We start from the raw sequence: 12977 nt of genomic DNA, 5'->3' as shown, positions 1-12977 counted from the left end.
TGCCACCAGAGGAGGGACCCACCTTCACCCACGGCAATCTGGGGACTTGCCAGCATCCCCAGATCCCAGTGAGGGAGCTGTGGCACCACAAGCAAGATCAGAGCAGCTAAAACCATACCTGCTGGCAACATTCCACCTCTCCCCTCCCAGCTGCAGCCTCCTCCACAGCAGACCACAAGACAGCACCCACCAGGGTGTTTCCTACTCCTGGTAGTACTAGTACAAGCTGCAGTGCCAGTTCAGTCACATTAATACCAAGCACCTGTAACAGCATCAACTACTCCTCCAGCAGCACCACACTGCCTCTCCAAGCAGGGTGTTTCAATGCATCAGTTCCTCCCAGAGAGTTTTTGATTGCTTGTTTTGGACATAGGGAGGAGAGGACATGGCACAGTACTCAGACAACTCAGTTCCCACAGCAACCACAACTTGCCCATATGAATATGCAGCAGTCCTCCGATTATGAAAATGCACAAGTGCTGTGCTCCTGCCCAGATTCCAGGCAGCAGGACACTCCCTGCCCTTTAAGGACCTGGAGCTTGCAAGGTCTCAAAAGGTTAATTCCCACCAAGCTTCATCTTCTGAGAAGAATGGACACAGCACTGACAGACTACACAACTTGAACACAAACAGCTTCAAAGAAACTGACTACTGAAGAAATAGGAAAAATAAGGAAGAAATTTATCAGCAACAGGAAGTGCTCACTCCACAGCATCCAGCCACATTCTCCCCCTCACTATCTGCATTTTTCAGGAAATAAGCTGTTTAGTTTAATCAAATCCAATCAGATTCAAGTTTAAAAGATCCATGATTCCCTCTGATGACTTCAATTCACAATAAAGACAAGCTCCCTGCAATCCAGTTACAGCTTTAACTGCTCAGGCATAGAGCAGAATTCACCAGCAGTTTTTAATTAGACTTTTTTGCACTGGAAGCAAACAGCCCAGCACAAGCCTGCTTCCCCTTTAACACTCCCAGCCAGGCTGAAAGATGGCTACAGGTCATCCAGGAAAAACATCAACTTAAGAGAATTTAAGCAGATTTCTGGAAGTTATTTTTAAAAGTCAAGAGTCTGGAAATTTGTTACAAAGCAATCAATTGTTGTAGGCAGACAAAACTAACCAGATACTAGAGCAGGAAGAATTAAATTTCCAACAAAAAAATTCAGTTTAAAGAGTCATAACCTCAAGTTACTCATAGCTAAATGCCTACCAAATACTAAATAATTTCACTTTGCAACCTGACACAGCCCAACCCAAATGCTTTGCTGCAGAATTTTTCCAAGCCCCAAACACCAGCATGAGTCTTTCCAACCCGGATTTTTCCCTGGAGTTGCCACTGGAAGCCGACCATCCTGGCAGAAGGAATCGTGCTGTGCTGGGCTTGTGCCCGAGCACTGGGGAGAGACTGAGCTCTCACCTCCCAAGTTGGTTTGGTTTGATTTCAGCAGCATCACGAGATCAAAGTCCTCAGTGAAATGCTCCCTCTCCAATCTCAGAGCAGGTGCCTCTCCTGTTTCTGCCTGTCCAGGAGATCCCTGGAGCCAGGACACGCTGCAGCACAGGCCAGACAGCTTTCCACACCACCCCCACCATGGAAAGCTGCATTTTCCAGGCTTCCACTGTCAGCACTGGATTTAAGACATTACAAATGCTTCTTAAAGGAGAGGACATCCAGAGCTCAGCTCTCACCTGCAGGCAGGGACAGCTCCCAGCACCTGTCCCACCCCACCCACACCAGGTTTAGGCAGGTGAGTCTCCACACAGGAAGCTGGGCTGGGGAGCTTATCTGGTTAAAACCAAGCCACAGGGAGTTAAGCCCAGCTCATTCCCCTGATCTGGTATGCAGGGTGGCTGCACCAACAAGGCATTTAAAACAGGAAAATATTTAGGAAATTACAGCCTAAGCCTGTATGGGAAGGACATGCAGGGCCTGGCAACTGGAGCTGTGATCCACAGGCAGGCTCTGGCAGGTGAGTTAAGGGAGCAGAGAGCATGATTCAGTCTTCATGCCACAGCAGCAGCATCCCTGTGCCATCAGACACTCTGGAAAGGTGAGCTTCAACCAAGTGCAGAGATGGTCCGATGTTTGAGCCTTCCATACCCAGGCCACTCACAAACCCAGCTAACAACCCAGCAAGTGGGGCTTACCTTAAAAGCTGTTGCCTTGTTCCTCTGGATTTTGTCATGAATGGTAAATGAACAGGAACCAAACAAGCTCGATCCCACTCCTACCATCTCCACTGCCATAAAGAGTACTCCCTTTGCTCCCATTGGGTTGGTTTCCAGCAGAGCCCAAATACAGAGGCAGCCCCTCCATGAATGAGGCCCCCAAGTGTTGAAGGCAGAGGAGGGATAAGCCCAGCTTAGGTATAAACTCTGTTCACTGACAAAACCAGACTCAGCTCATGGACCAAAGCTCTGACCAAGGCTGAACTTCCAAACCAATCCAGAGAACCAAGAGGCAAAGGGAGAAGCTCTGCACTCTTCAGGTCACAAACTGCAAGGTAGCTGGCAGAAACATTGCTTTGCCTTTCACACCTCTTTACACCTCCAGTTGTAAAGGCTGGGAATTGCATCCCTGAAAATTAAGCCTCTCAGGTGCATTTTGCACACAAGACAAGCAAATATCAAGTATAAGCCTTTACAGGATGAGCCAATCGTATTCCCAGAGTACGATGGAGATCAACAGGGACCTAGAAAAGCATTTGTTAGTCATAAACCTCTAGTAACTTGTTTTTTTCTGAAATGCAACCAAGCATCTCCCCTGTAATCTGAAGATTCCCTCAACTGGAGACACTTGCAGTTGTGTGACCTGTTTCCCAGCCGGATGAAGGAATCTGCCTTATTCCATACCCACAAACACTTCAACAGCTGACAAACAGCTACTTACAAACCAAGGAAGAGACACTGCAACAGTCTTGCTGCTCTCCCTCCTTCCAAGAGTAACAGAGGCTGTCACAGAATTACAGCACCAAAACCTGAATGACACAGCTCAGTACTTGAGGAAACTGCTGGATCTTCAGGAACACCACCCAGTCTGTGATTGCTGCAGAGTTCAGCAGCTACAGGCCAAGGCCCTGTTCTCTGCAGAACACTGATCTGATTCAAAAAACCATTTACTAGAACCACTAGAAGACCTGTCAACGTGACACTTGAAATCCAAAGGCCAGGACCACAGGCAGTAGGTGTGCTCCTCTCCTTGGACACACGCGTGGAATTTCAGTAGTCGAGATGTGTACCTGGCATTCCATGTTCCTCTGGGGTAGGCAGAATAGTTCTGAGCTCCTGCTGATGCTCTGCCTCAAGATCCTGGAAATTGCACGCTCTCCAGGCAATCAGAGCTACCTTTTGGGTCTCTGCATCCTACAACGTTTTGTTCCCTGATCTAAGACCATTCGCACCAGGTCAGCTGCATTCAACGCTGTCTGGCACCTTCCTCAAGGCCGCAAAGGAATTTACGTACCACCATCAGAGACACTTTTTGGATGGCTAAACAAGTGATAGGTCATTAATTGACTGCAGTTAAGAGCAAACAGGAAGCCGATTTAGTCAGCGGCTCGTCTGGGTTTGCATTTGTCCTTCAGTTTTCCTTAACTAAAGCAGACACTGAGAATCATTAGGACCTGATGGGCCACAACCAACAACCTTTACACTGAACCTTGGCACCTGAAGCCACTCCCGTGAACGGAAGCATCTCCTATTTAGTCACACAATGGACTGTCAAGTTATAGTAAAATAATGGCTGCTTTGTCTCTGTTAAATGAGCAGAGCTTAACGAAAGGGAGATCAATACCTCTGGGACATTTGGGGCACCTATAATTCTTTAAAGTTTTTCTAAGCCAGCATTGTCTTCAGCTGAAGCCATATACAGGTACACAAAAGCTCAAGTGGGAGCTTTACTCCTAGTTCTCCTTAAGCTGAAGTTGTGCCTACAGAACACGATTATTTCTAAAACTGATTTAGGGTTTAAACAAAATCTGGTACCAGCACCTTCCACCCAGCAAGGCCCGGCAAACAAATCACCTGCTATTGTCAGAAAACTGGCCATGCTCAGACTCCTATTCAGATCAGCGATGAACATGCAGAGCAGCTTTAAAACCACATTCCCTGCAAAGCAGCTGCTCAAGGACAGGCAGCATTCCAGCAGATGATTACTCCCTCCTCTGTCAAGGCCATGTTTTCTCTCCCACCTCCAACAGCAGGCTAAAAGACCCTGAAGGTTGATGTCTGCACTGAGGAGGTTCTGCCTTTCTCCACAGAGGACAGAAGCAGCCTGACAGGCAAGTGTTTTGGAGCACCGTGATTCTGTCCCAGAAGCCACCAGACAGGTTCTACAATGACAGCTCTCCCCACACCGCTGCACCGTATCCTGAGGTTTGGGAAAGCAGCTAGAGCCTGGTGCTTGGGGTGCTCCTGGAGCAGCCCCCCCAAACCTCAGGGGTGGTGGTGAGGCTGGGCAACCATGTTCACCAAGGATTATCATTAGCTGCAAACTGATCTGTACAGAGACTAAACATTAGGCATGGCAAGCTGAGCCTCCAGTGGCAGTCCCAGCTCTGCCTGGATAGGGATAACACTCCAGCTGTGTGGGTCCAGGAGTGCTGAATCAGCCTGTCCTCTCACATTGCTCAGGCTGCTGTGCTGATCTCATCGTGCGCCCAGGAAGGTGTCCCCACACGTGATTCCTCAATAGCATTAATGAAAGGTCATGAACGTCTGCCATCCCTTCTCCACCACGTGTAATCCTCTTAATGCTCAAAGGGCCTTCTTCAACACAAGGATAAATTTAGTTTGACCTCAAGATGACAACTGAAAAGCTTGAGGGACCACAAATAGATTAAAGTCCAAGCATTTACACTGCTGGAACAAAATCTCTTCTCCAAGCTCTCCCACTGAAAGAGTTCAAGTTGTAAGAAGACAATCCTTTCACCTGTTACAGATACTACATTTATGGTGGATCTCCAGGCTCATTAAGCCTGGTATGATAATCTAGCCTAATCAGAGTACACCAGCATTCCCTGAACAAAGTAGAAGTGCCACAGGCTCAAAAATTCTTCAGAAGTGACTTGGAGCAGTGGCAAAATGCTACAAAGGATCTCTGCTCCATTGGTCACCCAACCCAAAGCCAGGCTCACAGAAGGCAGGAGATCCCTGTTCAATATCCAACACCCTGCTGCAGGGCTTAACCAGGGCAGTAGCTATATTGTAAACTTTAGTGCTCAGCTTTACAGCCATCAGGTGTGAATTTCTGCACAACTCATACTCAGGTCCCAGTGCCAAAGCATCTCCCCAGTTATGGATCACAGATGTCCCAGGATTCACATCCTTGCTGACAGTGCCAGGTTTTTTCATGAAGACTCTTACTAGCAATCCAACAGTAACAGAAGCACTTTTCAGTCTCACAGGACAAAGCCTGCAGAGCTGCTGCATTCAGGCCCTTCTTACCCACAGAGGAAACAGCTGGGACTGCAGGAGCCCCACAGCTTTGAGCTGCCCATGCTCTGGCAGGTGCTGACTCACCCACCAGCCCACCCTGGACCCTGGGAACTGCTGGCCCAGGTTGTGCTTTTACCAGTCTCCTGTATAACCCAGAGGCACCACCATATTCCCACCACCTGAAGCGTTGAGGGTACCCAAGGCAGCCCCTTCCCAGCCCTGGCTCAGCAGCACCCAGGATCCTTTGGGAAGTGAGGAATTCTTTCTTCACACTATCAACAACTATTTGTGCCACTGCACAGGGGATTCAATACAAGCTAAGCAGGACCCCCCTCCCTGGTCCCCAGGCTGCACAAGTGGCTGTGCCAGCACTCACTGGGGAAAGTGGCCTCAGGTGTCACAGAAGGAACAAGAAAAGGTACTTGGGGTATCCCCAAAGCACAACTTCAGTTTTCCTGCAGCAAAATAATATTTGCAAGAGTAAGACTTTCTTTTTTACATTCAAGTCCCACTGCACTTGCCCTGCAAGGCATCTGCAACAGGAGTTACTGATCACCCTGAAACACAAGCAGTTTAACTCGACTGAAGGGAAATTCAGGGTCTCCAACCAAGCTCCACACCACGACAGACCCTCTGCTCCAGACATCCCTAACAAACACCACAGGAACAGAGAGAGCAAGCAAAGACTTACAAGCAGCAGGTCATTAGGCAGGTTCATTTCAGTATCAGGCAAACACCCCCATCTCTCTGAGTTCTCAAAGTCTAGAAAACAGCACTTGCAAATTAAAATTGATGTGCTAGCTCTAGGCCCAGACCTAAAACCGTAACTAGCCCACAGCTTCACAAGATGAATTTGCCATAGGAAGCAGAGAATTCCCTTACTAACCAGGTTAACTTTGGCAAATAAGCTGAAACTTAATTAGGAAATATCCTGAAATGTTCTACAATGCTGTGAATTATTTCCATTCCAAATGTTCAATAAGACAGAAACAACTCTCTCAAACTCACTGTATGGAGATAAAAGAAATACTTTGGTTTATTCCTCCTTTATGCTTCCAATACATCCACATGAGACACAGCATTGACTCCCACTGTTCCAGGGGACAAAAAAAAGGACAAACCAGCTCAGTCCAACAGCAAATCTCTAAAAATGCACCACTAACCTCACTTAGTTATCATTCACTACTCAACTGCTCAGGAGTAGCCAGCACATCCTCCAATGCCACTCTACCAGGCACATTTCAAGCACTGCTGGCCATGGAAGCCAACGATTCACCTCCCCTGGTATTTCTGCAGTGCCAGCACAGGATCACATGGCCAGATCAGCCCCTGGTCCACAGTGCTAAGCCCTTCAAATACCCGGGAGATTAAGCTGCACTGGAAGTCATCTGGTAGCAGTCATTTCACCAGCCCAGAACAAAGTTGCATTGCACAAGTAGCAAACAGGCACCCATCTGGAGCTTTTTCCACACATCCATTCGATTAAAACTGAGGTTATTCATGAGCCCAAGCCAACCTCATCTCCAAGTGACTACCAAGAAAGCTGCTCTGCCCACAGCAGCCTGCAAGGTCACTAGCTGGGGAGGTTTAGTCCTTTACTTCTCACTTTGTTTTGGGACACATCCAGAGGGTCAGTTTGATTCCAATAACGGCTGAAGTGTTTATTGACCCTATAACTCAAAGACTGGAAAGGCAACAGTAATCTCTTTCAAGTGCCCAAATCCTTGGCACTAAGCACAGTTGCTCAGAGGTGCTCTGGCAAGAACAACATCAGACACAGGTACGTTTACTGGCAGACCTGAGCTGCTGCAAAGGGACAAAAGCACGTCCTTCACTCAGATAAAAATAAGCCCAGACCCAACACCCTGCTTTGGCACGGAGCTTCTGTTTTGAGGCAGCAGAACACACCCACCCCCCTCAGTCGGGAGCAAACAAGACCTTGCAACACTAATTTCATCACAGCAAGCTTGCTTTGCAGGAAAGTCTGCACCCACCTGTACTGCCTGCCTCAGTGTGCTCTTAAATACAGGTTAACTGACCTGTGGCAAACACGGTTATTCAAAATTCTTTCACAATTTCAATGTATGCAGCAGATGAGCCTTGCCAACCCTGTGAGCAGATGAATCCTGCCTCCAGGAAAGGCAGGCTACAGAAGCCTGCTGGAACCATCCACATGAGCTGGCAGGTCAGGCAGCAAGCACTCACACCCTGCCCACACAGTGACCTGCAGCATCACAGGGAGGCAGGCAAGCCTTCCCAGGCACCTCCACACTGCCAGGGAATACACATATTACCCATTTCAGGCACAAAACCAGCATTAACCCTGACTCTAATCACCCTTCTGATCACAAGCAGATGCCAATACCACACCACTAAGCATAACCACCACCACATGTTCACCAGGTCCCACTGAGTGCCTTCTGCCCTCCACCAGCACCCCCTTCAACTCAGCCAAACCCATCACCTGGCAGGGTGTCACATCTGCTTTTTGTGACAGGAGTGGTGCAGACTCCACTGAAATCCAAGGAGTTGTCCAACATGGCATTTATTCGGCGGAATATATCTGCATTGCTGCAAGTGGAAAGTGCATGGGCATTCGGGTTATCCCAGCAGTCTCTGATGCTCCTCCCAGGATCTTCCTTCTGGTAAAAGAGAACAAGTATTCGTGTCAAATAGGCAAGTACTCAGCACTCAGCTTACCACACACTGCGGAAAGCTGGAGTGCCTCCAATACCCACATTAGCTTTAGCTTCAGGTCTTAGCAACACTCAAGCCCAATTCTTGGCATTAAAGAAGCAGTTAAGCAAACGGGTCAGCAATTTGTCAGCACAGCACATCGGAGCAGACTGCCTGTCACACTCAAGTACGAGGGATGGGCTCTAAGAGCCACAGCAGCCAAACTAGCTGGGTTGTGAACACAACCAATACAGCACGTCATAACGCTAAAGCGGATCTGAGGAATAGAGGCACACGCCTGACCCCCAAAATCAGCCTCCTGATGGGAGGAGGGGGACGGGCAGATGCTCATGGTCAAGGCAGACACCATAAAGAACCACAGGAGCTCCTCCTGTGCACAGCGAGAGCAGGACTCATCTCACCACCCTCGTCAGAGTTCTGAACAACATCCTGGAACAATCCCAGCCAGCAGCAATCACCTCAGAAAAAAGGTCTGCAGAAAAAAACAACCAAAAAACAACACCACCATTGCTTCCCAGCTAATCAAACAGCACAAAATCCTGAGGAAAGACCGAGGATCAAATCCTGATCTTCCCTTCAGGCAGCAGCTCCTGACCACAAAAAGAGCTTATCACCCCAAACCAGCTCCGCTTTAGCACATCCCTCCACAGTCACGGATCCACCAGCATCAAGGTTATGGGACCATCCCAAACCAGGATTACCTCTTGCAAAGGTTCTGAATGAGAAAGATCAACCCCCTCCTGCTCCCTGGTGCCGATCCAGAGAACCGAGAAGAGCAGCTGCTTCCCCAGCTCTGCTCACAAGCCACTGACATCCAGCCTCGTTTGGGAGCAGGTGCACCACATTCAAGCCCCTGCCAATCTAGAAGCCGCTAAACTTCACCTCTCTCCCAGCGTTTTGGGGCCGAGGACAAGTCTGCCCGCCACCCAAAAACTCTGCCGAGCAATCAGTATCGCCGGCAATTAAGACCGGTATTAAAAAGAGGATCACGGAATCACAACCCCGCCAGTCCCGGCCTCCGGAGCAGAATCCTGGCCATTAAGCAAATCAAGTTAAAGCAAAAATCCAAACTGAACTGTAGCGAGGCTGGCAAACGAGCCCCTGCTCCTCCAACACACACCGAAGCTCTAAATTGGGCCATTTGTACTTGTTAAGGAGACACTGAATACAGGCTCCACCTTTTGGATGCGTTCCTGCAAGTTTCGGGCCTCACTTACCCCACAGTTCTGCTTCACTCGCAGCAAGTCTGAGGCTCCGAGCCGGTTTTACTTCCAAATCACCTCCTGCTGATCTTTCAGGAGGCAGGTCTAAACTGACTTTCATGCAGAGACGACAATTTTAGCCCAGCCCATGTCTGGTACTTGCATTCCACCCCCCACCTCGTCATTAGGAGCAGTTTTACTGCCATAATGCTCGATCTGATGGTTTTCTCCAACTCCCACCATTTAGCTAAAAAGCAAACGAAATCCCGTCCTGGAAGCAGCAGGAATAAGCTACTGAATTGTCAACTCGCACGATGCCTCCTGGCGGGACCTGAACAATTGCTGGAGAACTCCAGCCCATTTAGGTTTATTAGCATCTCTTCAGCTCTGAGGACTGGGATCTTTGGCTATTGAAAGGTGCAGCCCACCCCCACACTAGGTCCTGGGGCTCTGCAGGAGCATTTCCAAGAGTGGAACAGGTCCGGCTGAAAGCGAGCTGCAGGCTGAGGGAACAGGCAGAGCAAGCTTTAAGTCTTCTTTATAAAGAGCAGCTGGAGTACAGAAGCTCAATTTACAGAAGTATTGCCAGTCATCTTTAATAAAAAGAAGTGCCGCATCAGGCTGCCTTGGCACAAGTATGGAACTCCACATTCTACTCCTGTTCCTGCTAAAGAACCACTTCCAGCGGGAGGCAAAGCTTTTCTTTTCGCAGTCTGTGCTAGCGAGACAAAACAGCTCCGAGGAGCGAGCCGAGCACCGCACCCGTTCCTGCTCATTTAGTCTCTGATGCTTCGCAGCTCTGGCAACGCCAGCCCTGCCCCAAACAGGAACAGAAAGGGCACAGCCAAGCTTTTCCACAAAAATCCCTTCCACTACAGAGCTTTTAACCTTTGCCAGGGATATTCTTGAGATACTGCAAGCATCCCGGACATGGAGAGCTGACAACCAACTCCTTGTAGGAAGGGGCTCATCACTCACCCTCCTTCAATCCCTAAGACAAAGATAATCCTTTGGGAAGAGTTCTGCAGGTTTCCAGAACAGACAGGGCTCAAACCAGCCCCAGCAGCCTGGATAGGACAGTGGAAACAATTTACAAACACTTAGCTGGAGAATCCACCCAAATCCTTCTGCTTCGGAAATATAGCAAATATTTGCGAAATATACCAAAACCACCAAGTCCTGCCCTGACACTGTGTCCTCAGAGTCTGCTCTGCTCTGGCATCCCTCCACCAAGACGAGCAGTCCGGACCCCAGCTTGGATTCGCTTTCCCTACTCTACCTTCAAGGATTTGGCAACGCTGCCTCCCCAAGCTTCCCTGAAGTCCTTCCCAAGGCAACTGCAGCCCACGCTCCATCGATCCCCGCTGCTCCCAGAGGCACCAGTCCAGCAGCACTGGGGGGTCCTTCTGCCGGCCCCAGCAGTGACCGGGCACAAGGGGAGACACCCTGGGGTGACCAAACAGCCATTCCATCCAGCTCACAATCCCAATCCAGAGCAGCAGACAGCTATACCAAACTGATCCAGTTGAGAGGTGCTTGAAAGCCACTAGGGGTCAAACACCACTTCCTGACACCTGTTAAGACACCCACTGCCTTTTAAAGAACGAGTTTCTAGGGAAGTTCCTGGATCACAAAGGAGAGCAGGAGTTCAGTTCTCTGCAGCAGGCACAGCACCACAGAGCAAACGATACTGAGGCTACAGGTTAAATCCCTGTGGCCAAGCTGGGACACAGATACAATAAGGTAAAACTTAAGGCAGGAGTGCAGTCCTCCCCATCTTCGTTTAATGAAGAAACCCTGTCCAAGCATGAAAATTCATCCCCAGGACACTGAGGTTTCCAGGAGGGCACTGCCAGGCTCCAGACACCTCTAGCAGTCTGGACAAAACAAACTGAAATGAGAAGACAAGCGCCAAGAAATAAGGAGTTTCCCCCTCCCTCAGAGTAACAGAGGCCACCAGCAAGCCTTACTGCCGCGACAGAGCTCTCTTGTTTGCTGGCTGTGCTTCAGGGAGCTGGCATGTCTCCGGCGTTCCCAGGCCACCAGCCCCAAGCCAACCCCGGAACCCACAACTTCACCTGCAGGAGGTCCCACTCAAGGCACAACCTGCAGCACTCAGTCAGTGGGATAACACACCTGTGCAGCAAAACCGTCTAAAGCTGTTCAAGGCAAGTGGAAATGAAGGCACCTCCACTGCCCCAAGGCAGACACACCTACAGGAAACCTAGAGATAATGAAATCCCTGGGCTAGGCAGAACCTGCAGCATCACAACAGCACTGGCACAGGATTAGGATATCCTAATCCTCAGGGAAGTCATTAAACACAGTTTGGCTGCCAGTATGGCTAAGATGTGCATTAGCTCCTGAGGATACTGTGAAGCAGGCAAGTAGCTGTGTCCCAGGGTTTAGTGCATGAAGACATCTTGGACACAGCTGGCTGGAACCAAAACTGAAAGGGATATAGATGGTCTTAATTCACAGGGGAGCACTGATTCCAGAACAACACTAATTTTGCCAAAACTCCCATTTTTAAAGACAATTCCCTGTCAAGACAGCTACTTCTGGGGCTTTTTTTCTTAGAGCAAAACATTTTGAAACCATCACTCAAGCAGCCTTGTACACAAGCAATACCCAGAGCCGCCTGTTGCAGCATAGTATGGACGCTGAATTAGCTGTTAATTGGTGTAGGGAAACTGTTTCAAACTGCAGCAAAGCAGCGGGGTCCTGAAGCTCCTCACAGGGCCCATCTCCCACCCTTGCACAGCCTCACCTGTAGCGCCTCAGCAGCGCTCCAGGTGCCAGCGCACCTTGTTAACTCATCCCCCGGGCAGCCGCAACGAGCATTAATTGCTTTCAGCTGGGGAATAATGAAGGGTAAAAAAAGAACTTGTTTTTCAGACTTGTCTTTAAGTCGCCCTTGCCCACACAGCACAGGTAGGGACCCAGACTCCTGTGTCACCAGCAGCAGCCGGACACCACACGGAGCTGGCAGCACCTGCTTTAAGAGTACAGCAGCAGCTTTGTTCACTTTGCACGCTTAAACAGGCGATTTAGAGGCACACAAAACTACCACTTGCAAAAGCACAAGTATCCCCTGCAGCCAAAACACGCTTTCACCATCCAAACCAGAGCTCAGCAACCCCCAGCCCACGTTAACCCCCCCAAAAAAAACTGGGATGAAGGGAACCGCAGGCACCACTCGCTCGCTGGACGGGGACCTGGTTTCCTCCAGTGCTTCCCTGAAGGCAGCTTGGGGCTATTGATGAGCTGAGCTCCCTTAGAGCCCCGTTCCCTCGGGGGTATCTCAGCAGCGGGACCCCTCCGGGGCGGGCAAAGGGAAGACGGACCCCATTCAGCACTTCGCACAGAGAACGGGAGGATCCCATCCCGCGCTTTCCTGAAGGACGGGGGGGGGGGGGGGGGGGGGGGTCCACATCTCCTCTCCACCGAGGGAGGCATGGGGGGAGCTTCCCAGCCCAAATCCACGCAGGTTAAACCGCGGGAACCCCCTCCCCACCCTCCACCGCGCACAACCACGTGGCGGGGGCAGCTTCGCAAGGCTCGGGACGGCAGCACGTGGTCACACTCACCGGCGGGAAAGACATAGCTGCGGGCGGTCCGGGACGATGCGCAAGGGCAC

General features: G+C 50.0%; 1 protein-coding gene across 2 annotated transcripts in view; it reads right to left on the bottom strand.

Moving 5' to 3' along the window:
* The window catches only part of CPEB1 (cytoplasmic polyadenylation element binding protein 1), a 38264-nt gene extending 25287 nt beyond the window's left edge, over positions 1–12977 (bottom strand). The window contains exons 1-2 of one of the 2 annotated variants that reach the window (XM_071568711.1): positions 12928–12977; positions 7903–8080 (exon numbers count right to left, since the gene is read on the bottom strand). In XM_071568711.1, the coding sequence (XP_071424812.1) occupies positions 7903–8080; positions 12928–12942 (193 nt within the window). In that variant the 5' untranslated portion in view covers positions 12943–12977. Of the gene's footprint in view, positions 1–7902; positions 8081–9352; positions 9443–12927 lie in introns of those variants that run through there. The other variant, XM_071568712.1, reaches the window with a different exon arrangement.

This window comes from Pithys albifrons, chromosome 13 (genome assembly GCF_047495875.1).
Source record: "Pithys albifrons albifrons isolate INPA30051 chromosome 13, PitAlb_v1, whole genome shotgun sequence".
Classification (NCBI taxonomy): Eukaryota; Metazoa; Chordata; class Aves; order Passeriformes; family Thamnophilidae; genus Pithys; species Pithys albifrons.
Note: the sequence above shows the minus strand (reverse complement) of the source record. Positions and strands in the feature narration are given on the sequence as shown.